At 49.4% G+C, this 27,138-nt stretch overlaps 14 protein-coding genes across 14 annotated transcripts; 10 read left to right on the top strand and 4 right to left on the bottom strand.

Moving 5' to 3' along the window:
- Positions 1-247: 247 nt before the first annotated feature.
- On the top strand, positions 248-1,708 carry SER2 (Phosphoserine phosphatase; the record flags this gene model as incomplete). Its single annotated transcript, XM_064900376.1, has 1 exon — positions 248-1,708. One exon carries the CDS (start codon positions 248-250, stop codon positions 1,706-1,708), a length of 1,461 nt encoding a protein of 486 aa, XP_064753688.1.
- Positions 1,709-2,324: 616 nt separating this feature from the next.
- On the top strand, positions 2,325-2,982 carry LTR64_006042 (uncharacterized protein; the record flags this gene model as incomplete). Its single annotated transcript, XM_064900377.1, has 3 exons — positions 2,325-2,351; positions 2,399-2,519; positions 2,573-2,982. The coding sequence occupies 3 exons, from the start codon at positions 2,325-2,327 to the stop codon at positions 2,980-2,982; spliced, it is 558 nt and encodes a 185-aa protein (XP_064753689.1).
- Positions 2,983-3,907: 925 nt separating this feature from the next.
- LTR64_006043 (uncharacterized protein) lies at positions 3,908-6,190 on the top strand (the record flags this gene model as incomplete). Its single annotated transcript, XM_064900378.1, has 1 exon — positions 3,908-6,190. One exon carries the CDS (start codon positions 3,908-3,910, stop codon positions 6,188-6,190), a length of 2,283 nt encoding a protein of 760 aa, XP_064753690.1.
- A 207-nt stretch (positions 6,191-6,397) lies between these two features.
- LTR64_006044 (uncharacterized protein) lies at positions 6,398-7,582 on the top strand (the record flags this gene model as incomplete). Its single annotated transcript, XM_064900379.1, has 2 exons — positions 6,398-6,910; positions 6,983-7,582. 2 exons carry the CDS (start codon positions 6,398-6,400, stop codon positions 7,580-7,582), a joined length of 1,113 nt encoding a protein of 370 aa, XP_064753691.1.
- Positions 7,583-7,761: 179 nt separating this feature from the next.
- Positions 7,762-8,825, bottom strand: GOR1 (glyoxylate reductase; the record flags this gene model as incomplete). Its single annotated transcript, XM_064900380.1, has 2 exons — positions 7,762-8,725; positions 8,773-8,825. 2 exons carry the CDS (start codon positions 8,823-8,825, stop codon positions 7,762-7,764), a joined length of 1,017 nt encoding a protein of 338 aa, XP_064753692.1.
- A 748-nt stretch (positions 8,826-9,573) lies between these two features.
- Positions 9,574-10,192, top strand: LTR64_006046 (uncharacterized protein; the record flags this gene model as incomplete). Its single annotated transcript, XM_064900381.1, has 2 exons — positions 9,574-9,627; positions 9,680-10,192. 2 exons carry the CDS (start codon positions 9,574-9,576, stop codon positions 10,190-10,192), a joined length of 567 nt encoding a protein of 188 aa, XP_064753693.1.
- Positions 10,193-10,272: 80 nt separating this feature from the next.
- Positions 10,273-11,550, bottom strand: MUQ1 (choline phosphate cytidylyltransferase; the record flags this gene model as incomplete). The annotated part of the gene is made up of 2 exons (XM_064900382.1): positions 10,273-11,381; positions 11,436-11,550. 2 exons carry the CDS (start codon positions 11,548-11,550, stop codon positions 10,273-10,275), a joined length of 1,224 nt encoding a protein of 407 aa, XP_064753694.1.
- Positions 11,551-11,922: 372 nt separating this feature from the next.
- Positions 11,923-13,479, top strand: LTR64_006048 (uncharacterized protein; the record flags this gene model as incomplete). The annotated part of the gene is made up of 2 exons (XM_064900383.1): positions 11,923-12,497; positions 12,546-13,479. The coding sequence occupies 2 exons, from the start codon at positions 11,923-11,925 to the stop codon at positions 13,477-13,479; spliced, it is 1,509 nt and encodes a 502-aa protein (XP_064753695.1).
- A 446-nt stretch (positions 13,480-13,925) lies between these two features.
- Positions 13,926-15,140, top strand: LTR64_006049 (uncharacterized protein; the record flags this gene model as incomplete). Its single annotated transcript, XM_064900384.1, has 1 exon — positions 13,926-15,140. One exon carries the CDS (start codon positions 13,926-13,928, stop codon positions 15,138-15,140), a length of 1,215 nt encoding a protein of 404 aa, XP_064753696.1.
- Positions 15,141-15,413: 273 nt separating this feature from the next.
- LST8 (TOR complex subunit lst8) lies at positions 15,414-16,757 on the bottom strand (the record flags this gene model as incomplete). The annotated part of the gene is made up of 3 exons (XM_064900385.1): positions 15,414-16,022; positions 16,078-16,595; positions 16,736-16,757. The coding sequence occupies 3 exons, from the start codon at positions 16,755-16,757 to the stop codon at positions 15,414-15,416; spliced, it is 1,149 nt and encodes a 382-aa protein (XP_064753697.1).
- A 1,787-nt stretch (positions 16,758-18,544) lies between these two features.
- LTR64_006051 (uncharacterized protein) lies at positions 18,545-20,386 on the top strand (the record flags this gene model as incomplete). The annotated part of the gene is made up of 2 exons (XM_064900386.1): positions 18,545-18,989; positions 19,038-20,386. The coding sequence occupies 2 exons, from the start codon at positions 18,545-18,547 to the stop codon at positions 20,384-20,386; spliced, it is 1,794 nt and encodes a 597-aa protein (XP_064753698.1).
- Positions 20,387-20,752: 366 nt separating this feature from the next.
- On the top strand, positions 20,753-21,623 carry SOD4 (Cell surface superoxide dismutase [Cu-Zn] 4; the record flags this gene model as incomplete). The annotated part of the gene is made up of 2 exons (XM_064900387.1): positions 20,753-20,981; positions 21,028-21,623. 2 exons carry the CDS (start codon positions 20,753-20,755, stop codon positions 21,621-21,623), a joined length of 825 nt encoding a protein of 274 aa, XP_064753699.1.
- Positions 21,624-22,093: 470 nt separating this feature from the next.
- LTR64_006053 (uncharacterized protein) lies at positions 22,094-24,603 on the top strand (the record flags this gene model as incomplete). The annotated part of the gene is made up of 2 exons (XM_064900388.1): positions 22,094-22,309; positions 22,360-24,603. 2 exons carry the CDS (start codon positions 22,094-22,096, stop codon positions 24,601-24,603), a joined length of 2,460 nt encoding a protein of 819 aa, XP_064753700.1.
- Positions 24,604-24,932: 329 nt separating this feature from the next.
- GDH3 (NADP-dependent glutamate dehydrogenase) lies at positions 24,933-26,403 on the bottom strand (the record flags this gene model as incomplete). Its single annotated transcript, XM_064900389.1, has 3 exons — positions 24,933-25,697; positions 25,745-25,905; positions 25,950-26,403. 3 exons carry the CDS (start codon positions 26,401-26,403, stop codon positions 24,933-24,935), a joined length of 1,380 nt encoding a protein of 459 aa, XP_064753701.1.
- Positions 26,404-27,138: the final 735 nt, after the last annotated feature.

A 27,138-nucleotide genomic window follows, 5' to 3' on the forward strand; every position in this document is an offset into this window, starting at 1 on the left:
AGATATCAAACTCACTCTAGTCGTTCGCTTTACTTCTGACTTGTCTACCTTTAACAGTGCTATCGGCTCCGTCTGCTTGACACAGACGAATCAACTTGGTCCACACTGACATCTGGTGTGGTGGGGTACACTAGCGGGTACAGTTTGTTCCTGCATTTGCCGATCAGCCCGAGCTGGGATGCTGTATACAAAGCAGAAAACAGCAGTTGAGCATGTCCTGAGGGCATCTTACCTCTCTGGCACCAGTATGGAGAGCTCCTCGTCGCCAAAATCACAAAGGCCTAGCTTCGCAAAAGGGTCGCTGCTTCGTCGACCTTCATACCTTGACGATCACCTGGAGTATCGCTCTCATCAAAGTGGTCCCACAACCAGCATCGATGGTATTCTTGAGCAGCCGATAGCGCCGGCTGGTGGTGCTGTCTCTTCGACATCGCTAGCCTCACCTCGCAAGTCGATCGTTGGCGCAATTGCACCCTCACATGTGCCGCACCAGGACTTCGACACTGTGCACACCATTTCCCACACCAATTGTATACAGGAAAAGAACACCGCACCTAGGCTGGTCGCTACGGTGTACTACAACATAAACAACCCGCGACATGCGAACCCACATCCTGATCACTCTCCTCATGCTAAACCGAGTGATACCATCCCACCACCGTCCATAGCAGAAGGCCTCGCGCCAACGAGCAATATATTAGACTACCCACTGGAACCTCCGGGTCCTGAACCGGAGCCATTAGACCACCTCTACGGTCCCTACATTTCACAACTTTGTCTCACCCACTTCCTAGCCACTCTCGATAGTCTCCTCATTCACAATGCACCCGAACAGCGCCGTCTGTTCTCAACACATCGTTGTCTTGCACCCGATAGTACGAAGCCACGTATCATGGAGGTAACCTTCTCCCCACCACCAAATCCCGAATACCTTCCTTTCAATCTCCTCTCGAAACACGAGAGCATTTACAAGTTTGAACGGGAATGGAATTGTGAGGTCGTGCTGCAGCCAAACTCTATCTACAGACGGCACAAGCGACTCTGCGTGTTCGATATGGATAGCACTCTCATACAGCAAGAGGTCATTGACGAGATAGCCGCTTTCGTCGGGGTTCAAGATGAGGTCTCGGCCATAACCGCACGAGCTATGAACGGAGAACTCGATTTCAGTGCCTCCCTTAGAGCACGAGTTGCGCTACTGAAGGGTGTGCCTAGCGACGTCTTTGAGCGACTAAGGCCAAAGATCACAATTACACCTGGCGCACGCGAGCTGTGCAAATGTCTGAAGAGACTTGGCTTCACGCTTGCAGTACTTTCAGGCGGCTTCCAACCATTGGCAAACTGGCTTGCCGGAGAGCTAGGACTCGATTATGCTTTCGCGAACCATCTGGTCTCCGACCCTGAAACAAAAACTTTGACTGGCGAGCTCGACCCAAACCATCCGATAGTGAATGCTGAGCACAAACGAAATCTGCTGATGAGCTTAGCAAGTGGAAGAGGCATACCACTTGCTCAGACGATGGCAGTTGGAGATGGAGCCAATGATCTGCCCATGCTCCAAACTGCTGGTCTGGGCGTTGCATGGAAGGCGAAGCCGAAAGTACAGATGGAAGCCCCGGCGCGATTGAATGTTGGCTGTTCGATGTTGGATCTGGTCTATCTACTGGGATTCACTGAGGCAGAGGTCGAAGAGTTACTGGCGAGTTGAGGTCGTCGGCTAAATCGGTACATGAGCTATATTCGACAATGAATTGGGCTGAACCGAACCTTTCACAAACGGTAGCTGCAAAGTCAGTACGTGGACCATGGTCACGAAGTTGAGCCTCCATCTTCAAAAAGGCGTGGAAGCGAGAGGACAGAAATGTGATATAGATACCCCTAGAAGTCTTGCTGAGATTGCAGAAGTGATTGCAACAGAACGATGAGTGATTTACGAGTTACGGCTTCTTTCTTCTAGCCTGTCCTGTGGGTGAATTTCATTTCAGTCGTCTTTGACGTACCCAAACAACCAGTATAGACACTCCCCTCGTCGTTCATTCTGTTGAAAAAGCAGTTGCTGTGAGCATGCTGTGACTGAGGATGCGGATGTCGTGTCGACCTGACGTGACACTAGATGAGAAGAGACGCCGAACGATAACCATTTCTTGCACACGTCCTTGCTCGAGAGGATGACTGCAGTACTCTGATGGACGCCTGTAGGCTCGTGTGTGTCGTAAGCTAGTGACGTCAGCCTCCCAATATTATTTGTTCCTTTCGATTCAAGTTTCGTGTTGAACATAGCTAGTGTAGCATGAAATAAACCAAACACTGGCAATATACTCAACATGCGGATCGAGAACAAAGACCTGAGTGTAAATCACTACATGCCCGCTGCTGTGAAAGTCGCTAATCATGATAGGGTTTCTTTGCTTATACTTACGGTACTGCAGCATGGCTTGGACTTCAGTCTGCTACTCTAATCCTCACCCCAAAATTGGTCGTCAACCTCCTTGCCGTGGATGAGAGTCATCATACTTCAGGTATGAGCAAGGACAGCCCCAAGAGACTACAGGGCACGACTAACAAATGTCAGATATTGAGGTCTATTTTGCCCGTTCCTTAGGATTCGCTCTGACTATCCTCGCTATCATTGTGTTATTCTTCACTGGCACCGTGCCCATCTCGACTTCAGTCTCTCAACCTATCTCTCTCGAAGAAAATGATTCAAGAGCGCCTTACGCCATGCCTGTCATACAGGCGACGACGCTATTCCACCTTCTGAGTACGATATACTGCTATACTAGATACTTGAACTCTGGCCAAACCGGGTACATTCTCGGACTGATCGGATATGGCGGGCTCGCCTGTGCTGGGGCATGGTCGGTGTTGTTTGGATTTACTTCACGTGTCAGCGCCAGAACCGGAGAAGACAAGAGAACATCTGGTTTCCTGTTTCCGAACACGGCCGCATATGACAAGAAAGCGGATCGAAAACTCAAGTGATTCGAGCTCGCTGTTGGGTTGTTAGACAATAGAGGCTTGATTAGGAGTCGATCGGCATTTTCGGGAGGATGCTAGCTGAAAAAAGAGACTACGACCAAGCCCGATATACGTAGCGAGTAATCTTTCATGAAGCGATTGGATGCCATCTGAAACGGCAGAAATAGGCTCAGACCACGAGCAATCTCTTAATGTGTATATCAGCAGGGTGGTGATAAGAATAACGCGAACATCGTCACACCTTCTCTGTTAGACGATAGGCGCTCATGCCTTCAAAGCGCTCTAAAGTTATAGAGTTCTAGCAATAGTTACAGTTGATAAAGTCCAGGGTAATGCCTATCGTCTTATTGGGAAGGTGTGACGATGTTCACGTTATTCTTGTCACCGCTCTGGTCAGCTCTGGAGTTGGTGCTCTTATGGGCTTACTGAACATCCGTAGGGATCCCCATCGCCTGGGTGGTTCTTGGCCTGACTTGCATTAGTGAGACCACCTCCTTACTAACCAGAACTTCGAGCGACGACGCCGGTCGTGGTCTATATTCAAGTTATTCGCAATTTGTGTTCATTAGCACAAGTGTTCATCGTACAGAGTATTCGGCATCGAACACGATACGAACATCACAGTATGCGCAGGATGTCATCACAACGTCCTTGCGACAGATGAAGCTGGACATGTTGAAATGCACTCGGTCGCCGCTTTAACAATACAATTTCTTCTCTCTCGATATTCTTTTGGCGTGATATCACACCCCGTCTTCAGCTCTTGACTACCTACTCATCATACCTTTGGGGTGGTTCTGCTTGGTCTCTTTAACCGGTCGCGTGCTCCTATTGGTTCTTGCATTTGCTGCCCTTACCGGTACAGTTGGAAAACGCCTCATTGTGAAACAGAAGCGGTTGAGAGAGGTTCTGTTTCACCTAACCGGGAATGGAGGTGGATCCTCGATTGCAGATTTCAGGTCTTGCAGACTATCGTTTCCAGTCTTCGTTGGCGCAGTACAGTCCTTACACTACGAATAATGGTGAACGAGGATTGATAGGAACAAGTCAACGGGCGTCCTCTCGAGAGCCTTCCCGCCAGCAAGCAAGCGGATTTGGTCGGACCGGATCGACTCACTATCACTCGCCCGATTCGAGAGCAGCAGTAGCACCAAATACAAAGTCGAACACTGCTGGATACTCGGGCACAGCTTCTCCACCAATCCGAAGTCTCATGAATACTGGTAGATCATATCCGACCCCAAGGTCAGAATCGGAGAAAGTATATATTAAGGACCCAACAGTGTTCGTACCTCCACATGTCCAGGCGCCGCCAGTATCAGATCCACCAAGTCTCAGGGAATGGCGCAATAAACTCTTCAATATTGAAGAACCACTACTTCTAACGGCTGAGCAATACCTTACCTATTTTCCACACGTCGATAACGTTTACTCACATCGAAGCACACAAAAGTACAAGCGTAAACCCTTTGTCAGCCACTATTGGGATTGTCGACTGAAAGGCCGTCCCACGGGCACCCCCATTAACAAGTCAAAGAAAGTGGATGGAGACGGCAAAGAGCAGGAGAAGAAGAAGCGGAAACGAAAAGTAAGAGAACGCGACCTCTGCGATGTAAAGATCAAAGTCACCGAGTTCTTTGGGACCGAGGAATTGGAGGCATTACGCAAATTAGGCCTCGAACCAGACACGAGCTCGAACAACCAAGAAGCCGGTACTGGTAATTTGACCTTTATCCTCGATGGCAACCAGAATGAAGGCAGCAACGATAGCACATTCGGCATCCTGGAGCCCGCTCGGGACCATCCGCCAAACCATCCTGGATATAGTGGTAAGAAATGGTACATGGTCCAACGCGTTAATGGAGGTGATGGTGAGGATGGTGAGGAAAGAGACCTAGATCATAAACACTCACTTGAAGAGAGCGATAGGATTAAGAAGAACAGTGTGCAACGTTGGCTTCTGTCAAAGAAGAAGGAGAACAAAAAGGCTGCGAAAGCTGGTAAGACAGGTGTCCACCTCGAAGAGGACGAGACAGCCATAGCATCGACTTCGGTGCCTACCTCAAGATTCCATGCCACAGGCTGTGCCCTACAAACTCTTTACAACCACACAGCACCCACTAACAATGAGCTTACATTCTATGGTTCGTCGTTCTGCCCTTTTGCGCAACGAATATGGATAGCTCTTGAGCTGATAGGAGTGCCATACCAGTACGTGGAAGTGACAGAACGCCACTGGTCTCAAGACCCGAATGCACCTCCTGGTACACCCCCTAGATTGGATATTCCTGAGCTTCAAACCTGCAATCCGGAGGGCAAGATACCATGCCTGAAGCACAACAATTTTGCAGTATGGGAGAGTCTGGTCGTACTGGAATACCTCGAAGACCTTGCCACGGGCCAATCACTCTTTCAACCTGCAATGGGAGATCCACAACTCAAAGCCCATTCTCGATTGTGGGCGGATTTCATCAACCGTAGGATACTTCCAATATTTTATGCACTGCTTCTTCTGCCCGATACAGATGGACGGCCAAGCCGTACTGAGAAAGAAACTCCAGGAACGCCGATTGTTAATCTAGCTGGTCAGCATGCCCACACGAACCCCAACGCCTCTCGCAACGGGAGCTACAACGACGAATCCTACGGTATGCCGATACCACGACACTCGTACCTGATGACTCGTCGCCAGTGTGATTCTACAGCTCTGTCGGCAAGAGCAATGACCCAGCCGTCGAATCGTTCGCCCCAATATAACCTCAAACTCCAGACGCTCATCACCACGTTACATGCCTCAATCACGACGCTTGTCAATGCATCCCATCGAACGGGCCCCTTCTTCCTCGGCGCGACACTGTCATATGTGGACATTATCTTCGCCCCATTTATCATCCGTCTTAGCCGAGTTCTTGCTTACTATCGTGGCTTCCCCCGTCCAGAAGTAGGCACACGATGGCAAGCATGGTGTGACGCTATAGAAAACGATCCAATAATCCAGCGTACAGTTAGTGAGGAACAGACCTATCGCGATGCCTACGGTGGCTTAGATAGTTTCCAGTACGATAGCCTAGGTCGTGTCGACTATAATGAGGCTCGAAGTGCTGGTACGTATTTTCCCGAGATGTCCTATGCAAGAAAGCTCGTTGAGTCAGAGAGCTTCGGGCTGGGTGGTGATGTATGGGGTCAGATAGCTGGCGAAAAGGGCTGGTAATTCGACTTCTATTCGATGTCTGTTCAGTCTTTGTTTCATCTTGGTCGACCTTCGTCCGATTCGTTCATAAGTTCTAATTTTCGACATCTGTGTCGCGATGATGTGTCGAACTAGTGTAAACTTATTTGGCTTATAGTTCGTGTATCGTTGTAAATTCCTTCACGGCAGTCAGTCTACCTCGGAGCTTCAACGTATTGTGATATCACAATGCCTCTGACAGATTTATTAGGCGAAGAAGAAAAGCTGCAGTCGGCAGAGCTCAAAAGCCTGGGTTACAGCGATACTCAATTGAAGCGTGTATTCAGAATCACGGAATCACGACTTGACGAGTTCAAGCTCTACATCGTCAATTGCGTGCACGCCTCAACAGCACTGCAGGAAGGTCATGACATCTCATCCGCTGGTTTCCAGTCCCTGGTGCACATTCACTTCAAGAAAATCAAGGGAACATTTCCAGACATATGCGTCTCTTCAAAGAGAGACGCATCAGTGCATTGCGACTACTGGGAATGGGTTGTCAAGAGCTTGATTCGAGAGGAGAAGCTTAGACGCCTGTCGTTGAGGAAGGTGAGACAAACTCACCAGGTACTCTCGGTGGACGAGATTGTGGCTCAGGTAACTTCTGGTGGAGAGCTCGACATTCCCAAGGTGCAGCTGTCTGATGTGCAGTGGGAGCGAAAGACCATTCACCTCTATGATGCTACTGGTCAGAAGCCTTTGGTAAGTACTGAGAACTTTCGAGATATGAGCAGCTATCATGAGTCCACTGAGCGATCAGGCATAAGATTTTAGGAGAATGGATGGGGATGTGTCAGGTCGTGGGTTCGACGTCTGGGATTTGGTCAGCGTCCTTTGCTCTACCACTATCACGACGTTGATTCTTCTGAGGTTCATCCGCACGATGCCTTGTGCTTTGTGGCGGATACAGATTCTTTTGACAAGGTTTGCCGTGTACATCTTTCCCAGGCTCATCATATTGCGTTCCTTATCACTACTGCGGAGCATCTACAGTCCTATCTCCTCTCAAGAGCTGCAACGCTATCTGTAGGTGCAGTACCGGTGCAGCATCCTCGCGAACAGCTTCAATGCATATCTCCAGTTGAGCTACCAGGTGAACGACATCCACAAATCTTGACGCTAGGCAAGCAGGAGCCAACAACCAGTACCAACATGAAGGCCGCAGACGATGTAAGGAACCTTGACGAGAGCTCTCGTCAAAAGTTGACCCTTCACGACGAGGTAATCGAGCTCCGGGAGCAGGTTCGTGACCTACAAGAAAAGGATATCGAGAAGACCGCAGAGATCACAATGCTACGAGAGGAGAATGAACTACTTCGTGCCCTTTTGAGGAAAAAGGGGACTGCTCTCCTCCTGACGAGGCAACCTGAATGATCTATAATTTTCATGCAATGGAGGATGGTGAGTATGTCTACTCATATCTCCTCGCAAACCATACTCTCCCTGAAAATGCTTCAAATCACGAAATGCTGGGCAACAGTACAGTCAATCCCCAGTCGATCGAGTATCAGAGTAGAGCGCCCGACGACGCCGTCGCTCCTGTGAAGCACTCATTACAAGCTCTCCTGCTCTGGAATAATGGATAGCAGCTTGCCTTCAGAAAGTGCCTTCCGAATATTGTCGATAACCCACACCTCCATCTTCCTCTGAGTTTCCTTCGTCCAAGTTCCCATGTGTGGCAGCAGAATCACGCGCTCGTTCTTGACCAAACCAGGGTGTATCTTGGGCTCTTCCTCAAACACATCCAGACCTGCTCCAGCAATCGTTCCTTCGTCCAACGCTTTTACAAGCGCAGCCTCGTCGATAACAGCACCTCTAGCTGTATTCACAATGATCGAGCTTGATTTCATCAACTTGAGTTGTTCTGTTGAGATGATGTGTCGAGTCTTCGGGTTGAGGGGAAGGTTGAGGCTCAATACGTCACTTCGCTTCAGGAGATCCTCCAGGGAAACATATTCTGCGCCACCGGCCTTTTCGTCGTCCAGTTTTCGTCGATTGTGATAGATGGTGGTCATACCGAACGCAGCGGCCTTTTTCGACATGTTCCTTCCGATTCCGCCCATGCCGAGAATTCCCAATATTTTACCTTGTGGGTCGTGTCCTAGCGCTGGAGCTGGCTTGCCTTTCCACTCTTCTCGCCTCAATGCATCCATAGAGACGTTGAAGTTTCGCAGCGCGCCGAGCATGAGAAAAATTGCGGTATCTGCTGTGGCATCATCAGGAGCGGATGGCACGTTCGAGACATATAGAGGTGGATCTCGCTGAGAGCACGCGTCTGGGTCGATCTGGTCATATCCAGCACCATTGTGACAGAGGTATCGCCACGATTTGGGGAGGACGTCAACGAGTTCCTGGTCGAATCGTCCAGTGATGGCGGCAGATGTGAAGGTTCGGTATGCGGCGACCACGTCGTCAAATCTTCCATTATTGCATTCTGCAATAAACTCTTCTCTGTTTGTCGCTTGTGGTTTGATCAGTTCGCCTAAGCCGCTGAGACCTTGCCATTGCTCCTGAGCACTATATGTGTTAATGTGTAAGGCATAACTATTGGCGTTTCCACCTACTGATCTATCTCGCCGAGTAGCAAGATTTTGGGCTTTGCAGCCACTAAATACATTAGCTGTCTGAGCAGAAATAGTCCCAGCAGTGGTTGTTGCAATGCTATTGAGGAATAGCCTGTGGCTGTCCTGTATGAAAAGTATGCTAGGGGTATCTTGCGGATCTCTAGACTTACTTTTGGTTGGCAGGCTTCTTTTGTTTGCAGATTAGTAGTGGGCAGTATTCAATCTGCAAGACTTAATCTAACATGTATACTTAAACGAAAGAGTTCATGGTCAAGCCTCTTATCGAAGAATGCCTTCGGTCTTCGTCCCGGTGGACCCCAATCACGTATCAGGAATTGAAGAGTCATCACATCCTGAGGGCGGTGCATCAGTCAGTTAAAGAAGTATCGAGCGTCAGTGAGCGAGTAAACACATGCTAATCTGTTCTATGTACTGAGATGCGCACATCGACGCTCTAGATCGGCATGTTGCGGAGAGAGGGTATAAGAACACTTCAGACAGTAAAGCTCAACGACAATCGCAAATCTTCTGTAAAGTCAAGAACGTGAAGTTTCATTGATTCGAAAGGTTCATCAGGTCTTCTAAAGTAGTAGAGTGATTAAGATATTTTGATAGAGAAGCTGCTTCTAGCTCGTAGGTATAGGATTGACCTAAGCTCCACCTTCGACCAATCAGAAGCCAGGAATTAGGTAAAGTGACTTTCGACACCTGGGAGTACGACCAAGTGCCCGCCCATCGACGATAAGTCTCTTCTTCGACCGCGCATTCTTCCCGTCGCTACAGGCACACTTGCAGGGAAACATGGCAAGCAAAGTAGTTTACACGATCGGCAGCAATGTCGTCCCTGTAGGAAAGGTATTCACACCTCACAAAGACCACGACTGGCAGGACTAACAACACCATACAGAAATATACACAACAGAGCAAAGGTCTGTACGAAAGAATACGAGCCTTTTTCGCCATCGAACCCAACCGAAGCAACGGTATCCCCGTGAAGCACTACCGCACTCCAGCCCCAGGCAGCCTCGATCCGAAAGAATACGACGATGCCACCACCACACCTGCCTCAGACATCGCAGACAACCCATACTGGCGACGAGACATGCGGAGAAGCTACCCAAAATCGAGCACTCTTACTCAAGGAGATGTCGTGGGACTTCTGACCATGGGAAGCGCAGATAAGCCTAGCCCGAAGCTGCTGGCGGGTGAGGAGGGTACAAAACAGCTGGTAGCAGTACAGCAAGAGGGCGAGCAGGGACTCGCAGTATACTTCGAGAAAGAAAAGGCTGCGGCTATTCTTGGTGAAGGCGGTATGCCTCCTATGCCACCGGCTGCGGGTAAGAATCCAGATGCGACAAAGTACAATTTACTCAAGGAGCAAGCCTATTCGGCGGATTATCCTTGCAGAGTCTTTGTATAGACAGGACTTCTAGACTTATATAAACTCTATGGTTGAGGGTGTTACGGGCGTCCTTTTATTGAATGCAAGCATGTTCTAGTCTATTGGCCTCGAGCTATCAATTCTTCAGCTTTTATTGCCCCCTCAACCACAGCCTTTTGTCCTTTCCGTCGTTGTCGCTCTTCGAAAGCTGCACGACCTTTCTCAATACGACCTAGGATTTCCGACGCGTTGACATGTTTGTAGGGATGGTCTGGAATCTGCTTCATGATACCAAGCGCTTTCGCATCGGCATATGGGTCGTAGTCCATGGGAAGGAATTCTGTGGGTCCGTGATAAACTGCGGATATCGTGCCTACAGGCATACTACCCAGGTACTCTTTGGAGGGCGCAAGTGGTGCTCCGAAGACGACCGCGTTGACATATTTGCATTGTAAAACACACAGCCCTCTTTCGAAGATATTCATGATGGGGTAGTTCATACCCTTGTAGCGATTGATGACTTCGTCGTTGTGTATACCCGCCACTATATGTGCCTTGCCACTCTCTGCTTGATTCACTCTCTTCAAAAACTCGATATGCCCCGAGGAGAACAGATCAAAGCCACCGTCAACATACACGACTCTTTGACCAGGCTGTGGCCGATTGCCAGTCACAAACTTTGTGAATCTGCCTGTCTCCTTCGTTAGATGTAGTTGAGCTTCTACATCAGCTTTCCAGATGTATACCTCGGCACCAGGATGCAATCCAGTCTGGTCAGTTGCATATTGCTGAATACGTTCCAGCATCTGAGCGCCGTGTTGCGGATGCTGCAGCCCGGTGTCTAGCGCTGGAATAAAATGTCCTTTAGTGCAAAGCAGCATTCTGCCAACTAGATCCGTCGTGGAGATTCCTGGAGTCCTCTTCACCTCCAGGAATCGACCGGCCTCCTTCACGAATCGATACGTATCCTCACCATTCGCGTCAGAGGTAATATCATCGCCATGCACAACATAGAAACAGCCATAATGGGAAATCCAGGGTAACTGTGTGTTGTACGGTGCATGGGGAACTGCTTTGGTGGCCCACCTGCACGCTTCGACCGCAGCTATCCGTTCATCCAAGGTCATGACGGTTGGGCCCTTGTTGGCGAGAATAGCCTCATCCGAATGCACACCAACGTAGAGCTCATCGCCCAATTGCCGCGCCTGCAGCATCGCACCGGCATGACCTGCAGGTGCTAGAATCAGAACGCGGTCACTCACTTACCTGTTGTACGACTTACCGTGATGTGCGAAATCGAAGCAGCCATCAACCCACATTCTTTCCTTCAAAATTTGTGGCTCATCGTCCTGTGGATCAACAGGCCATTGTCCAGGTTGCGGAGGATCTGAGTCCATAGCCACTACTCGTCGACACGAGGGTGTCAATGCAGTCTTGGTGTTATACTGTCGAGCATGCAAGACTGCTGAATCTTGATCTGTGAGAGTTGAATTGCAAAACCTTGCAACAGTGAGGTCTACTCCTGTACGTAATTACACTCCAGACTCCATAGTTCGGTGGCTGCCGTTACAGGGCCTAAATAAGCTTTCGAGGGGTCCTCGGGATCTGCAAGTTAGCGAACAGGGGCTCCAGATGCTGGAGGAAATTCTTGTAAATCGCTGCTTCTCCTGACTGGATCGGCCAGTCAATTTAGCATTGCAGTAGCACCAATCTTGTCGCAATCGTCTACAGCGTCTCATTTGCTGGCGTTACCATTCCAGGTCGGCAAGATGACTACTGGGCCCACGCTGACAGAGATTCAGCTGCCTCCAAAAGATTCGAATCTGGCCAGCACGGGCAGCCGCCTCCTCTCCAAGATCGCAAGATCGCCCACCACTGCCCACAGACACAGACCAGTACCGAGTCAAGGGTCCGATTATTTGCCCGATACGCTGTCACCCGCTTCCGGTTACACGCAAGGAGCGATAAACTCGAGGAGAAACCAACCCCGACCAGGGTTTCAACGTCAGATCTCGGCTCCTGACACGTCGGTACTACGCCTATTGCCTGGCAAGAGTGTCGAGCCCAAACATCACAGTGATGCTTCGGCAGAAATAGCTTTGCAGGCCAAAGCCATGTTGCAGAGACAACCAACCAACAATGCTCCTATCCATACCACAACTACTGTCTCAGCAAAAGGGTTGGCGCAGGCAAGCATGTTCTCAGCACCTCCTGTGAGCGAGTACTACGTCCCTGCCGGCCAGAGTGCTGCGCAAAACTCTCAGGTCACGGTCAATTACATGTACCAGCAGTTATACGAGATGTCGCAGAAAAGAATAGCAACGTTACAGTACATGCGCAGAGCGTCAGTTCGCTGTGTCTTTCTTGAGGGCTATGGCTGATCATTCTGCAGACACGAAGGCTCAACTTTCTGGTTCAATACCGTACATTTTTCGAAAAGCGATGTCTCAAGGTTGCCCTCGTATACGCCCAGTCGACTGGCTAAAAGGGCCATGAATTGCTTCTTGCTTGGAATCTCGATACCTGCGGTACTCGACATACACCAGATGCCCCATCCGAGCAGCTCGCCTCACACGAACCTTGCTGCAGCAACGGAATATCTCAAGAGTTTGAACAATCTGCTTGCGGAGTTTGAGAGTTACCAGGAAAGACACCCTACGGATGGCACTCAAGCTGGCTCCCTGAGTCGAGCCAGACTGCCGAGCATGTTCAAGAGGTCAGGGACAACGAGCAGACCAAGGAAGTCCTCATCTGCGCCATCGATCGAGATTGGTGCTCAGATTTCACCACCCGCCGTACCGGATACTCCCTACCATCCAGTGCAGCATTCTTCGCATCCTAGCCTCGACACAACCGCCACGACCTCTATCAATACCAGCTTCAATTCCACTACCTCGACTGCGCCCACTCTCAATAGCCAGGCGTCTTTCGGCTCAGCAATGGCACCATCGATGAACGATTTTAGCGCTACAGCAACATTCCCTTCAGCTGGTCCAACAGACGCACCTAACTCGACTCTACTGCCTAACGAAGCATTGTATACATATCTACTTACACCACCATTACCATTTGCGCCTGATTTCTACACCGTTTTTGCAACACTTTGTGACGTCCTAATAGATACATATCAGCGGATATTGCAAATTATCAATGGACCCGGAGTCTGCTCAGGTACAGTGTCTGAACTCTTCACAAAGGCTGATGCTAGAATCAGGAAAGTTATGGTGAGTGGAATTGTTAGAGACTACGAAGGCGCGGCCAGGGAGACTGCCAAAAAAGAGCTGAACGGTATACAAAAGGTTGTGCTCGGTGGGCTGATGGGCTGACACCTCGACTACAATCCTTGCCTGTCGACAGGCGTTTCAAAGATACGATTTATGCCATATAGAATGTCTTAGGAATCTTGCTGGCTTATTCAAATAGCGTCCATGTATAGATATTGTAAGATATAGAGATGTATAGTTGATAGAAGTCTAGGTATCACTGCCTTCTCGTTGAGCCGTGTGTAAAATATCTAATTAGATTCAGAAAGCACTTTGCTTTGACCAACGATCGAGTGGACCGGATATGGTCAGGGATAAAATTGGCAGGATTGAACCACCAATAAGGTTGACTTTCCATATGGAAATGCTGTTTTCTGGTCTGTTAAAGCGAGCTTATGATCGCCTTACACGACTCATATATACCTATAGATGAATTGTACAATTCACTGTAACATGGTGTAATAGGTATTGCTCGCTTGCATCCATCCCAATAACAGCCAAAAAACATCATGACTTCACGAATCTCGCACGGCCAGCCACTACCCCCGGGCATGACCACCGAACTTTCAGATTTCGATCAAGAAAGCCGTACACTCGGCTACGCCGCCTCAGCAGACCCCTACAATCTATCATCCAAACTAAAATCCGACGACGACATTCGCGAGATCAAAGCAAACTCAAAGCGCAAACGAGTCGGCAAGCGTAGCCTCTTCCCTCACAAATCGCAAACCTCAAAACTGGTCGAATTCTACAGCAGCCAAAACGAGCAGATTGAACACTACTTGAAGCCAGTCCATCAACATGTCGCGGACGCAAGGGAAGCCGCGGAATCAGAGCAGCTGAAATTCAAAATTGCGGTGTATGGCTCTTTCGCGGCGAATGTGTTTCTATCAGGATTACAGCTTTATGGCGCGATATCATCTGGGTCGCTTTCGCTGTTTACGACCATGGCAGATTCTATCTTTGATCCGCTGTCGAATTTGACGTTGCTTTTGTGTCATCGGGCTGCAAAGAAAGTGGACGCACGGAAGTATCCAGCTGGGAAGTCGAGGATTGAGACTGTGGGAAACATATTCTTCTCATTTCTGATGATGTCTGTATCTCTCATCCTGATCGCATTCTCCTGCCAGGAATTCGTCCGTCAAGACGCCGCATCCTTCCATCTACCCTCCGTCATCGCAGTTTGCGTGGCATTCACCATCAAGCTCACCCTCTTCCTATACTGCTGGGCACTACGCAACAAATACTCGCAAGTCCGCATCCTCTGGGAAGACCACAGAAACGACCTCTTCATCAACGGCTTCGGTATCCTCACATCCGTCGGCGGTTCCAAAATAGTATGGTGGATCGACCCCATGGGCGCCATCATCCTCTCCTTCCTCATCTTCTGCCTCTGGCTACACACCGCCATCGGCGAGTTCAAGCTCCTGATCGGCTACACCGCCGAACCCCAGATCCTCAACTCGATCACTTATATTTCCATGACGCACAATGATAGAGTTATTCGTGCCGTAGACACTGTTCGTGCTTACCATTCGGGACCGAGACTGATTATCGAGGTCGATATTGTCGTTGATCCTGAGGAGTCGGTCAGGCTGGCGCATGATGTGGCGGAGGAGTTGCAGTTTAAACTGGAGACGTTGCCGAATGTGGAGAGGGCGTTCGTACATATTGATTACGAGACTAGTCATAAACCGGAGCATGGGTTGAAAAAGGATATCTAGTAGTTATGGCTGGTACTTCGAGCAGGTGTTGAATCCTTTCCTTGCACAGTGTCTGTGTAGTGGGAAAGTTGTATCTTGATATTGTTATCGTATCATTTTGAAGCACTCATCTCATGTTGTTTCAGAACTTCGTGTGTCGCACATTATCGAGCCCTGACAAGCCCGTTTCTCACAGTGGGTAAGCTCGAGAGGTGGTCAACGTTGTTTCAACTGACGGGATTAAGCTGTTTCAGCTCGTCGCAGCTCAATTCTAGTCAACGTGCTCGATGGCCACTAGCTTCCCGTGCCACTGTAGTCATTCAATGCGACACATACCGCACCTCTATGATGACCAGAATACTGTCTAATAATGCTGCTTGAACTCAACTCCCAAAGCCGAGCGTAATGGTCCGACGACACAGTAACCAGATAAGCCGAATCCGCAGAAAAGGCACAATCCCAGACCCAGCGCTGATGGTTCTCGAGAGTGGTCTCTATTGGAAGCGGTCGACGGTGTGTGATGACGGGTTGGGGTACTTGGCTATTGGCCAGGTTTCCTGTTGAGGCTGAGCCTTGTGAGTGTGGTGAGGCGGTCGATTCTCTGGACGCAGTGTTTGGTCGGACACTGATTGTGCTGCCGAATGTGGTGGGCAGACTTTGGCTTGATTGGCTTGGTGTTTGTGGTTCGGAGAAGTCTTCTCCTTCGAGGTTTTCGAGGTGATCTTCGTTGGGGTCGATGCGCCAGATCTTGACGGTGTGGTCGGCTGAGCATGTTGCGAGGAGTTTGATGTCTGGGGAGAGAAGGAGTCGGGTGAGGTATTCTTTGTGAGCTTTGAAGACGCGGCAGGGACTGAGGGATGTTTCGTTGTTTTCTTGAAACATGCGCCAGATATAGACGTCGCCCTGTAGTGGTTGTGGTTAGTGATTATGCACTGTGGATAGAAAGGGATATGCTTACGTGGTTGTTGCCAGCTGCTAGAAGTGAACCGTCGTTAGCAATGCTTACGCTTGAGACGGAGACGTCCTCAGCTGGTATCAATTGATGGGTGCATTTGTCTGAGCCAAGGTCATAGACTCGAACGTTTCCTCCACGATCAGCCGAGACAATTTCTCCTTGGTTTGGATGGATGACCACATCATTCACAGGATGAGTGTGAGCATAATTCCTCTGAATCGTGCCGGTTCTTGTATCCCAAACTTTTACTGTCGAGTCCTCTGAACTTGTAACCATCCACTTTGTGTCCACGTGGAACGCCACAGCTGTAATATTGTTATTGTGGCCTTCAAAGACCATGATAGGACTTGGGTTGGAGCTCTTGATATCGTATAGGCGGACGACATGACGGCCAGCTGCTGCGAGGTATTTCTTGTCTGGCGTTATGCAGAGACGGTTGACTTGCGACTCAGGGTGTTGAATGGTTCGAGAGCAGATACCCGAGAGTGCCTCCCAAAATCGAATGGTATGGTCATAACCAGCTGTACAAAATGGCTAATTAGCAAGGCTAGGCTTTCCTACAGGCATTGCGACCACAAGAATTGTATCTCGAGCAATGCGATGAATAGACCTTGGTTCAGAACAAAGCCGCAGTCACAAGATTGGTATTCGCAATACGTACCAGTACACAGAATGACACTCATCTTCGCTGAATTTCCAGCTCATCTATAGGAACAGATTCCATGTGCCTTTGGACAGTACACTAAAAGGTGTTTCTTCACATGCGTCAATCGCTACCGTTATCGATATCTCAACGCGAGTCGGTGTGTTCGTTGAAGGTGTTTTCTTAGTCATTTGTCGCACAAGAGAACGCGCAAACAGGTTTGGAATCTTATGAGCTGCGCATGTTGTTTGGGATACAACAATTAGCTATTACTCCATGAGATGAACTATAGAAGATCGATCACATGCACAGCTGCACATGGGTTCGGACGTTGGACATGGAAATCATATCCGACGTGAACTGCGCCGAAAGCTTAAAATCACTTCAGGAGGTCTGTGCTGAGCCAAGACTGTTAAATCGCTCTTGACACAGAGTCGAGGATCGAGTCGTTCAATAATGCGCTTTCACTTTAATACAAAAGCTTTGAGGACCTTTTACTGTCTCGTATCTCGGCCGAGCACTATGCTCTGGACGAAAGCACTGCTGATGAGGACGCAGCACACCTCGTCGCAGAGTTGGGCTTATTTTCCTGAATCTATTCACGATCGAAAGCTCGAAAACACAGACGCTAGAGCACAGAGCAGCGAGAACAAACGCAGTCATGTCGGTCTACGAGACCAGACATGCCACTTTTCCGAGCCGTAATGGAAGTTACTTGTCATCTCGGCATGATGAATCCCCACGAAGCTCTGAAAGGAGGACATGTACAGATTAGCTCTAACGGCTCGCTCTTGCTACTGCTTGAGGAAGTGTCTCACGGATTGGTGAAGTCCTTGCAATTGTGATTACACAATTGGCAGAACCGCACATGCTAGGTTAACCAGCGAAGCCATACTCGTGGTCCCGACACACCTATTCCGATATATCTGGGTGTAACTTTCACACAATGTCGGAAACTGCCATGACATTTGAGCATGTTCTTTTCATGGTGAGTCAATGCAGTTCATGGCGCAGCAAGGATGGCTGCTTACCTACATCACGGATGGAAAAACTATTCCATTACCTGACTGAAAGCAGATCTGGCCCCATCGTGACAGCTTCCACGAATGGCGACTTGTCACAGACCCTAAACGTACCTTTCGACTCCGCAATGACACTGGTCCACCACCGAAGCAGCACGAGCTCGATAGCAGATTCTGCTGTCATCAAAGTCACTGCCACAAACTCCCTCATGGTACGAAGCATCAAGATGTTGCTGCCTTCTCTGATAGACCCGCAGATACCAGTACTCTTTCCTGTTTCCCATCACTGAGCGAGTTTCACCGCATCTGTGTGGAATGGCAAGCTTTTCGACTCACACCAGACTCATGGTTTGATGTTCGCCTTCATTGCCCGTTGGACGATTCACGATGTCTTACTCGTCGAGAGCTCGTTATCCTTTCGATGCGCATGTTTCCAGGCGAAAGCAATGCGCTCTCGGGCTTCCTCAACGTTCTGCTTCAGGTAGCTTAGAGCATGTAATTCATGTTGCCTTTTCCTATAAGTTTTGCTGCCCTCTTCCAGTGCTGTCTTTCTCGTTTTATACCGCATACCATCTTCAAGCTATACAGTCGTACAGATTCGAAGGTTTCAAGAACTCTCAGAACTACTATACTACTACTTTGCAAGCAACACTAGTCAAGCAATATCTTGCTGCACAACGCAAATATGGCACAATATAACCAAGGCTCACAAGCTCGTATCAATTCGGCACGACCGATGCATACTATAGCCTCAAACACACCATATACCCAGGGCAACACTATCCCAGCTGTACCAAACGCAACTATGTTCCAGTGTGATCACCTGGGAGGCGGACTTGGTCTCGGCACTAATGATTACTTGAACAACAGCAGCCAATTTAATACTGTCCAGCTCAGCGACAGCCAGCTCTACAACAGTCAATTCAATAACAGCCGGTCCAACAACAATCTGTTCAATAATAACCTTAACAACAACTATTTGAATAACAACTTTCTGAACAACAACCAGTTTAGCTTTCTCAACACGAACAACAGGCAATTCAATGCCCAGTCCAACCCTCAGATGAATGGCTTCAATCCTTCCGTTAATACTAGCCAGTGTAACAACTTCAACCGATTCAACCAGCCTGGCCAATTTATTGACCACTTCAACTACATCGACAATGGCGTCAATCAGATGAACCTTGGTGGACAAGCTGGTTCTTATGGTCCATGGAGTCCAGCTAATAACGCATTCAATTATATCAATAGTATGTCCATGCAACACCCCAAAAACAGACTTTGTTTTAACTTTACAGATCATCAATATGCACCACAGCCATTAATACCTTACTATCATCCAAGACACAACACTGTGCAAGCAACACAACCTCACTATCATCAGGGGTTTAACACAGTACAAGCACCACAGCCTCTACAATATGCAGGTATCGGCCCAAACTCGTTCAACCATGTTGCATATGGCGGTGTCCCAATGCGTAACACACGGAATCTTCCAGTCTTCCAGCAATCGCCCAACATGGGCGCACTCGCAATACCAATGGACAACATGCAGGCTCAGTACAATTGGAATCTGATCAACCGCCAACCACCAAACAGCACTGAGTCATCGCCTCAAATTCCTATTGATCTTACAGACGATTCCGGAACAACACCTGGTACACCTATCGACCTTACCGACACACCAGAGTCAACACCTCCTACTTCCACCGACCTTACAGAGGAAGAAGGTACCTCTACTACACTACCACCAAAGAAATCTTGTCGTCGAAAGACGAAACCAGAGTGGTATCCCACGACTGAGTTGGAAAGGACGCATTTCAGGCCCGATTGGGCCAACAACATGACTGAACAGGATGTAGCCAAGGACAAAGACTGGCATGATCGACAGTATCGCGAGAACCTTGGTAAGCAGATACGGGCTATCAACGCGGTTCACAAAGCAAAGGGGGAGGGATCGAATCGTCAAGCGACCGAGGCGGCCAAGAAGCCAAGGAAAGCAAAGAGGAATGAGTTGAAGCGAAGTAAAACACAGCAGGCGGTCACGGAGCCAACTGAGATGACCGGGGTTACTACAGAGGAGGATATCGGGTACGATGCGGGCAACGAGGAGGATCTCGATCAACTCGGGGACATGCTTGTCGAAGCGCTTGAAAAGGATCAAGAGGTCACTGTGGAGGATAATCCCATGTGCGATGCAGCCAACGAGGAGCAGCTAAACGAACTCGCGGACATGCTCGTTGATGCGCTTGACAGGGACGAAGGGGTCACTACGGAGGCAAGAGGTCAGTCGGAGGATATGCTCGTTGATGAGCCTAGGGTGACAAATGAGGTTGCTATGGAGGAGGCACCCAAGCACAACACAGCTACAGCGGAGGAAGATGCAGGAAATAGCGACATCATCGTTGATGAGCCTGATACAATGGAAGGGGTTGCTTTAGAGAGGAAGTCGCAAGCGGAGCTGGATCAGGAGCTTGAGGACGAGTTCATGGCTCAGTGTTATGAAATGGAAGATATTGCTGTGGAGGAAACAGTAAATTCGGAGGCCATGGTTGTCGATGGGCCTAAAGGAACGGAAGAGGTTGCTACCGCAGAGACAGGTACAGTGGAGGAGGACGCAGATGTGGACGCTCTGTTCGAGGATTAGCTTGGATAGACTAGATTGTTGCGGATAGAGAAGAAATATGACGCAGATTCCGCAACTATTGGTACGCATGTAATGAGCCTGAGACCTGCTTCTACATCTGGAGACTTGCCTGATCGACACCACTGCGAAGTATCGACGTGACAGAAAATTCGGGGATGCACAGTCGAGGAATGAGCTTTGCATCACAAACGGCAAGCTGCAGGGCCACGTTTCGGCATCTCACAGACAAGTCACTGCAGCGACCGTGCGCAAACAACAAATTTCGTCCGTTCGAGGGGCAGTGCCCGAATACCTGTCCCTTATAACACTGTCGTACCCATTCTCTACAACTCTCGTCTTTAGCCTTTTTCTCGTCAAGCTAACAAGATGTTTTCCACGACTCTTACCATCTTCACTCTCTGCGCTGGCATATTCGCTCAGCAACCTGCACCAATAATAACAAACAATCTCCCAGCAACTGGTTACTATGCCTCTCTTACCTCAGGACCAGGTTCTATCAAGGGCGATATCGTACTTGAGGCTGCCACAGATGGTACCGGCATGAATGTGAAGATTAGCTGGAATGGCTTTGACCTAGCAGATTCCACAGAATACAGTCAGTACACTTCAAATCTCTCTGGATGCTGGTTAATGTTCTCTAGTATATCACATCCATCAATTCAAAGTCCCCGAAACTGGAAACTGCAACAGTACCGGTGCACACTTCGACCCCTATGGCGTTGGTGAAGGACCCGAAGATGTCTGCGAGGTCAGCAGGCCTGAAACATGCCAGCTCGGCGATCTGTCTGGCAAGCACGGAGCAATAACGTTCATGAACGACACAAACCCTTCACGCAGTCTGGAATATCTGGAAGAATACCTTTCGACCGATCCCAACGACACGGCATTCTTTGGCAATTTGAGCATTGTTGTTCACAAGAAGAATAACAAATTCAGATTGAACTGTGGCAACTTCGCTCCCCTTGCTGATCGTGCAGCAGGCACAGGCACATCTCCTACCTATCCCAATACCACGTCTACTGATGTGGTGGCTACAATGACCGTTACAGGGTCAGGGACGGGCGCAGCAGATAGTACTTCCACAGCCGTTGTACCGGGTTCGACAACCAGAACGACAGGTGCGACATCGTCAGGAGGGAGTGGAATTCAGCAAAGCAGTGAAGCGGCTGTCCAGAACTTTGGCGGGCATCTCATGCTATTGTTGATCGGACTTGCGGGTGTCGTCTGTTTCATTTAGTCAGGCCAGGACGTGGTGGTGTTGTGCCATTTCACGTTCCCTCGGCCCTAGCTGCGATGGCCCTAAAGAGAGCGAGCAGCGAATACTACTCTGTGTTTAATTACAATATAGAAAGCAGTGCAGTCCAAACGAACTTTGAGCCTTCATCCACTAACTAATTCGGGTGCTTTGATTCGCCAATAGTAACGAATGCGCTCTGCATCCTTATCTCCTCTCTAGATCTCTCATCTTGGCACCTCCCTGCAAGCTTGCTTTATCTCTTATCTGTCGAAACACCATGGACACTTCCAGATGCAAGCTTATCATTGCCTGCGCTTACTGCTGCCATATCTTATTTGGTCCGCGGCGATGATTGACGTATCACCTTGTCCTGCCGTTTCTACGGTTATACTCGTTGTTGAGCCTTGCAGGCTCGACCTGGGGAGCAGAAGAGCTCAGATTACAGTGGCTGCTCACCAGGAGACGCGAAAATGGCACAACAACACCAGGATGACGAGCGAACTCATCTTCTCCCTACATCGTTTGATCGTCGGCGCTCGAGGTTGCTTTCAGTAGCTGCTGAGGTCGACGGCGCGTCTATCGCTTCCTCCCATGTCAGCAAGGAAGAGTTGGCTTTAGGTGAGACTGCTGTGGGCGAGCGACTCCCATACAATGATTACACGACTATCGACTGGCTTCATGACCTGGTAAGAACACCTTTATCCTCCACACTCACACCACTCAAATTTCTGTCTAGGTCAAAGACTCCTTCCGTTACCGAACCATTCGCTCGAAGCCCGGACTACGATATAGGCTACTCGTTCTGTGGGACAGTGCTGAAGGATGGGTAGCTTCTGCCCTGATCGGCACTTTAACTGCATGCGTTGCCTTCTTGGTCGATATGGCAGTTGCTATTGTGAGCGACTGGAAGACAGGCTACTGTACATCTAACCCTTTCAGATCGAAGGAGATGTGTTGTACGCCGAAACATCCTTTACAAAGCGGCAGTCCTCAATTCCTCGCTCTCGCTGATGCAGGTGAAAATTGCAAGGCATGGCACCCCTGGTCAGATAACTATGTTGTATCCTTTGCCATCTACGTAGCATGGGCACTACTCTTCGGTATACTCGCTGGCTCTGTAACAATGACTACGCGAGCCAATCTCCCAGCTGCATCTCCTGGTAGAGGTGACAAATTCTCCTCTGAGCAGCAGAAAAAGACTGACAGCTATCTCAATGGTGCTTCAGGTTCAAGTCTCTCGCAAACCACGACAGGCGGAAAGACGATGTACATGGCCGCCGGTTCTGGCATTCCCGAGATCAAGACTATCCTCTCCGGCTTCGTTATACCTCATTTCCTCGATCTCAAAGTCCTGGTCGTCAAAGCTGTTGGCTCAACTTTCGCAGTCAGCACAGGAATGTGTTTAGGAAAAGAAGGACCATTCGTACATATATCTACATGCGTTGCCTATCTGGTTGGCATTCGATTCAGAAAGTACAGAGAAAACAGTCGGAAGTTGAGGGAAATACTGGCTGCCGGTTGTGCAAGTGGTCTATCCGTCGCCTTTGGTGCTCCCATTGGAGGCGTACTCTTTGCCTACGAAGAGATCTCGACCTACTTCCCTCGCAAAGTCCTATGGCGTGCTTTCATCTGCTCCCTCTTTGCCGCGATGACATTAAGAGCCTTGAACCCGACCGGTACTGGCAAGCTCGTCCTGTTTGAGACCAACTATGGCACGTCCTACAAGCCCTACCACTACCTGGTCTTTGTTCTGCTGGGTGTTGCAGGTGGCATCTTTGGCGGTACTTTCTGCAAAGCCAATTTTGCTTGGTCCAGGACTTTCAGAAAGTTCAGCGTCATCAAGAATCACCCAGTCTTTGAGGTGTTCCTTGTCGTTGCTGTCACCGCACTTACTCAGTACCCTAATCCTTTGACGAGAGAACCAGGCGATGTGATCATCAAAAACCTGTTGGTGGATTGTGACAGCAAAGGAGACACAGCCTATGTGTGTCTGCACGAGTCTGCCACTGAAGGTCCAGACGCGAAGTACCTAGGCTACTTAGTCTACGGCACATTGATCAAATTGTTCCTCACGATTATCACATTCGGCATCAAAGTACCCAGCGGCATCATCATCCCTGCCCTCGATGCCGGCGCCTTCTTCGGTCGACTCGTCGGTCAACTCCCACTCCTAAGCAGCACGATCTCTCCCGGCATCTTCGCCATGGTCGGAGCCGGAGCTTTCCTAGCAGGTGTCTCGCGCATGACCATCTCTCTCGCCGTAATCATGTTCGAACTCACCGGCGAACTCGAATTTATCGTTCCCAACATGATAGGCATCATGGTCGCGAAATGGGTCGCCGATGCCCTAGAATCAGAAAGTGTCTACGATCTCGCTCAAACTGTCCTTGGCCACCCCTTCCTAGACCTCGACGCGAGCATGAAACTCGTAGCACGACGGCAATACCTAGTCAGCGAATTAATCCCACCAGAACAAACCATGCGACAAATCACAGTCGACGTCGGTGCCAGCGGAACAGTCCAATACGGCATTCTCGCCAAGAAGCTCGAGCAGCTCAAAGGCCGAGGTCTTATGGACGCAGGTCTCGTCCTCGTCCAGCACGGCGGCATGCTAGTCGGCTACCTCGCCGAAGGAGAACTAGAATACGGCCTCAACGTCATCGGCGCAGACGTCGATACTTCTACCAACGTGCGTCTTCTCAGCTCCTCACATCCTGGTGCCGAAAACCCCGAAGAGATTTCCTCGTACACTCCTCGTGTATCCCACGACGACGAAGAACTAGATCTCTCCCCCTTTGTGGACCGCACACCTCTCGCGATCTGTGCCGCGTCGCCGATGGAATATGCGGTCGAGATGTTTGGGAAACTTGGATTGAGGTATTTGATTGTTACGGAGGAAGGGAGTGGGAAGGTGAATGGAGTGATTATTAAGAAGAGGTTGGTCAGTTGGATTGATGGGTTGAAGCATGAGGGTGATTGAGTTGTGAAGTGAAGGAAAGGAAGTGAGGCGAGAATTGTTGTAGTAGGTGGGATGGTGTTGAATGGAAATGCTGGTCAGTGGTAGGGTAGTCATGGGAGATGAGTAGGAGTGTCGTAGTGTTACGAGTAGATTTACACTAGAACGCTATTGGACCATTAGAATTGTATGAGCGCGTGCACTGAAATTCAATCTCGAAGCTCAACAGCGGCCTAGATCAAAGCCAGGCAGGAGCAGATGTAGTATGCTGCAGCACTTATACTGTGTTTCTGATTTAGGTCCTTCTAAACACAATTCATTGCTCTAGTACTCTATAGGAGGATAGACCTGATTTAGTGCCACCAATCACCCTGATCGTGCATGGCTCTGAATACCTTGACTGCTCCCGCGATATTTGCACCAGCAACCAGGGAAGGATGTTCACCCTCTTTTGGCGTTATGTACTCCTTTGCAGTGTTTAGGCAGTTCTCGAAGCAGTTCTTCATGATGTCCTTGAGCTTAGCGTCCACCTCCTCAGAGGTCCACTTTATGCGTGCGGAGTTCTGTGCCATCTCGAGACCTGATACAGCGACACCACCAGCGTTCGCAGCCTTGCCTGGTGCATACCAGAGGGCGTCGGCTCCCTTCTCTGACCTTGTCTTCTCGAAGGCGTCGATGGCTTCCTGGGTGCAGCCCATGTTGCTGCCTTCGGCGATGAATCTGCAGCCTGCCTTGATCAGGGCTTCGGCTTCTTCGCCGGAGACTTCGTTTTGCGTGGCAGATGGGAGTGCGACGTCGACGTTGCCGACGTGAGTCCATGGCCTGGCGCCCTCGACGTACTTGACTTCGCTGAAGTCCTTGGTGCTGACAATATCGGCGAGCGCCTTTCTCTTGAGCTTGAGGTCTGCGATGATGTTGATCATGTCTGGTGTAATGCCTTTTCCTTCTGTTGCGATTATTGAGCCTTTGCTATCGGATAGGGATACGACGGTGCCACCGAGCTCAATAACCTTTAGAGCTGCGAATTGCGCGACGTTGCCAGATCCTGAGATCGTGACTTTCTTTCCTGCGAAAGAGTCCTTGCCACCACTGGCGTACTTGATCATGTGGTCGACGTACTGTACGAATTAGTCAACGGTCCTGATATGTCAGTCGCTTTACTTACATAGACGCAGCCGTAACCAGTAGCCTCTGGTCTGATCAGAGAACCACCCCAGGCACCACCCTTGCCAGTCAAGACACCTTCCCAGGTTTTGGTTTGCTTCTTGTACTGTCCAAAGAGGTAGCCAATTTCTCGACCTCCGACACCAATATCACCAGCTATTTCTGTCAGCCAAAAGTTATCCTGACCTTCCTGAAGTCAAACTTACCGGGTACATCAATGTTGCCTCCGATATGCTTGCCGAGCTCACTCATGAAAGACTGGCAGAACCTTCTGATCTCATTGTCCGACTTGCCCTTGGGGTCAAAGTCTGCGCCACCTTTTCCACCACCCATGTTCAAGCCAGTCAAGGCATTCTTGAAAATCTGCTCGAAACCCAAGAACTTGAGCACGGATAGATTCACTGTTGGGTGAAATCTGAGTCCACCTTTGTATGGGCCTAGAGCGGAGTTGAACTGCACTCTGTAACCTCTGTTGACTTGCAATTGACCCTTGTCATCTTCCCAGACAACTCTGAACTGGATGATTCGCTCGGGAATGGCAGATACGGCGAGAGCAGTCTTGTACTCTGGATTCTTCTCGAAGAGGGAAGAGTTCTCGAGGGTCGAGGAGAGCTCCTTGTAGGCTTGCTCGAACTCGGGCTCGGAAGGTAGGTTAGTCATTTTGTCGATTGACTGTGGTTGTTGCGGTAAGAGTGAAGAGTCTAGTATAAAGAAACTGGAGTTGGTTTTCTCAAGGTAAGAATGAGGAAGGAATGATTTTGAAATACTCTGCAGAAGAAAGAACAGCGACAATACAAAAACGGTACCGATTCGGAGCTCTACCACAGCTACTAAGGTCCTGGATAGATGCTAGCTTATACTCAATCTGGGTAGAGAACAGGGTGGGATGCACATGATTCGAAGCAATGACGACCATGACATCTCATTCATAGACAATTCGGCTTTCAGTCGCACATCACAGCCATGACGGACAGCATATCGCGACGAGTGAGAGGCACAGGTCAGTTGAGATCATGTCATACCTGTTGATAGGCGTGGTCGTTCAACAAAGGACCAGATTCTCTGACGCAAAACAAACACTTTCACTTTCCTCCGCGCATCTTTTCCCGTAAGGTTTCTAGCCGAAAAGCTAGATAGCGATAAGGCGGTCTGTTGCTCTGATTGGTGGATAAGGGATTTATTGCTGGCTCGTTTTGTCTTTAGAAATCCGACACTTAAGGCACGAATATCTTCTAACCACAAGCTGGTATCGCGATGTCTCGCAGTGAAGCATATGAGCACTCAATACCACGTCGTGCTCTCATGAGCATCCTCTTCTGTCGCCTTGGAAATAGCAAACCTATCAGGTCGAATAAGATTTCGCCTTACCGCCCAACGGTGTGAGTAGAGTGCTGC

The sequence above is a fragment of the Lithohypha guttulata genome, assembly GCF_036872675.1.
Source record: "Lithohypha guttulata strain CCFEE 5908 chromosome Unknown scaffold_4, whole genome shotgun sequence".
NCBI lineage: Eukaryota > Fungi > Ascomycota > Eurotiomycetes > Chaetothyriales > Trichomeriaceae > Lithohypha > Lithohypha guttulata.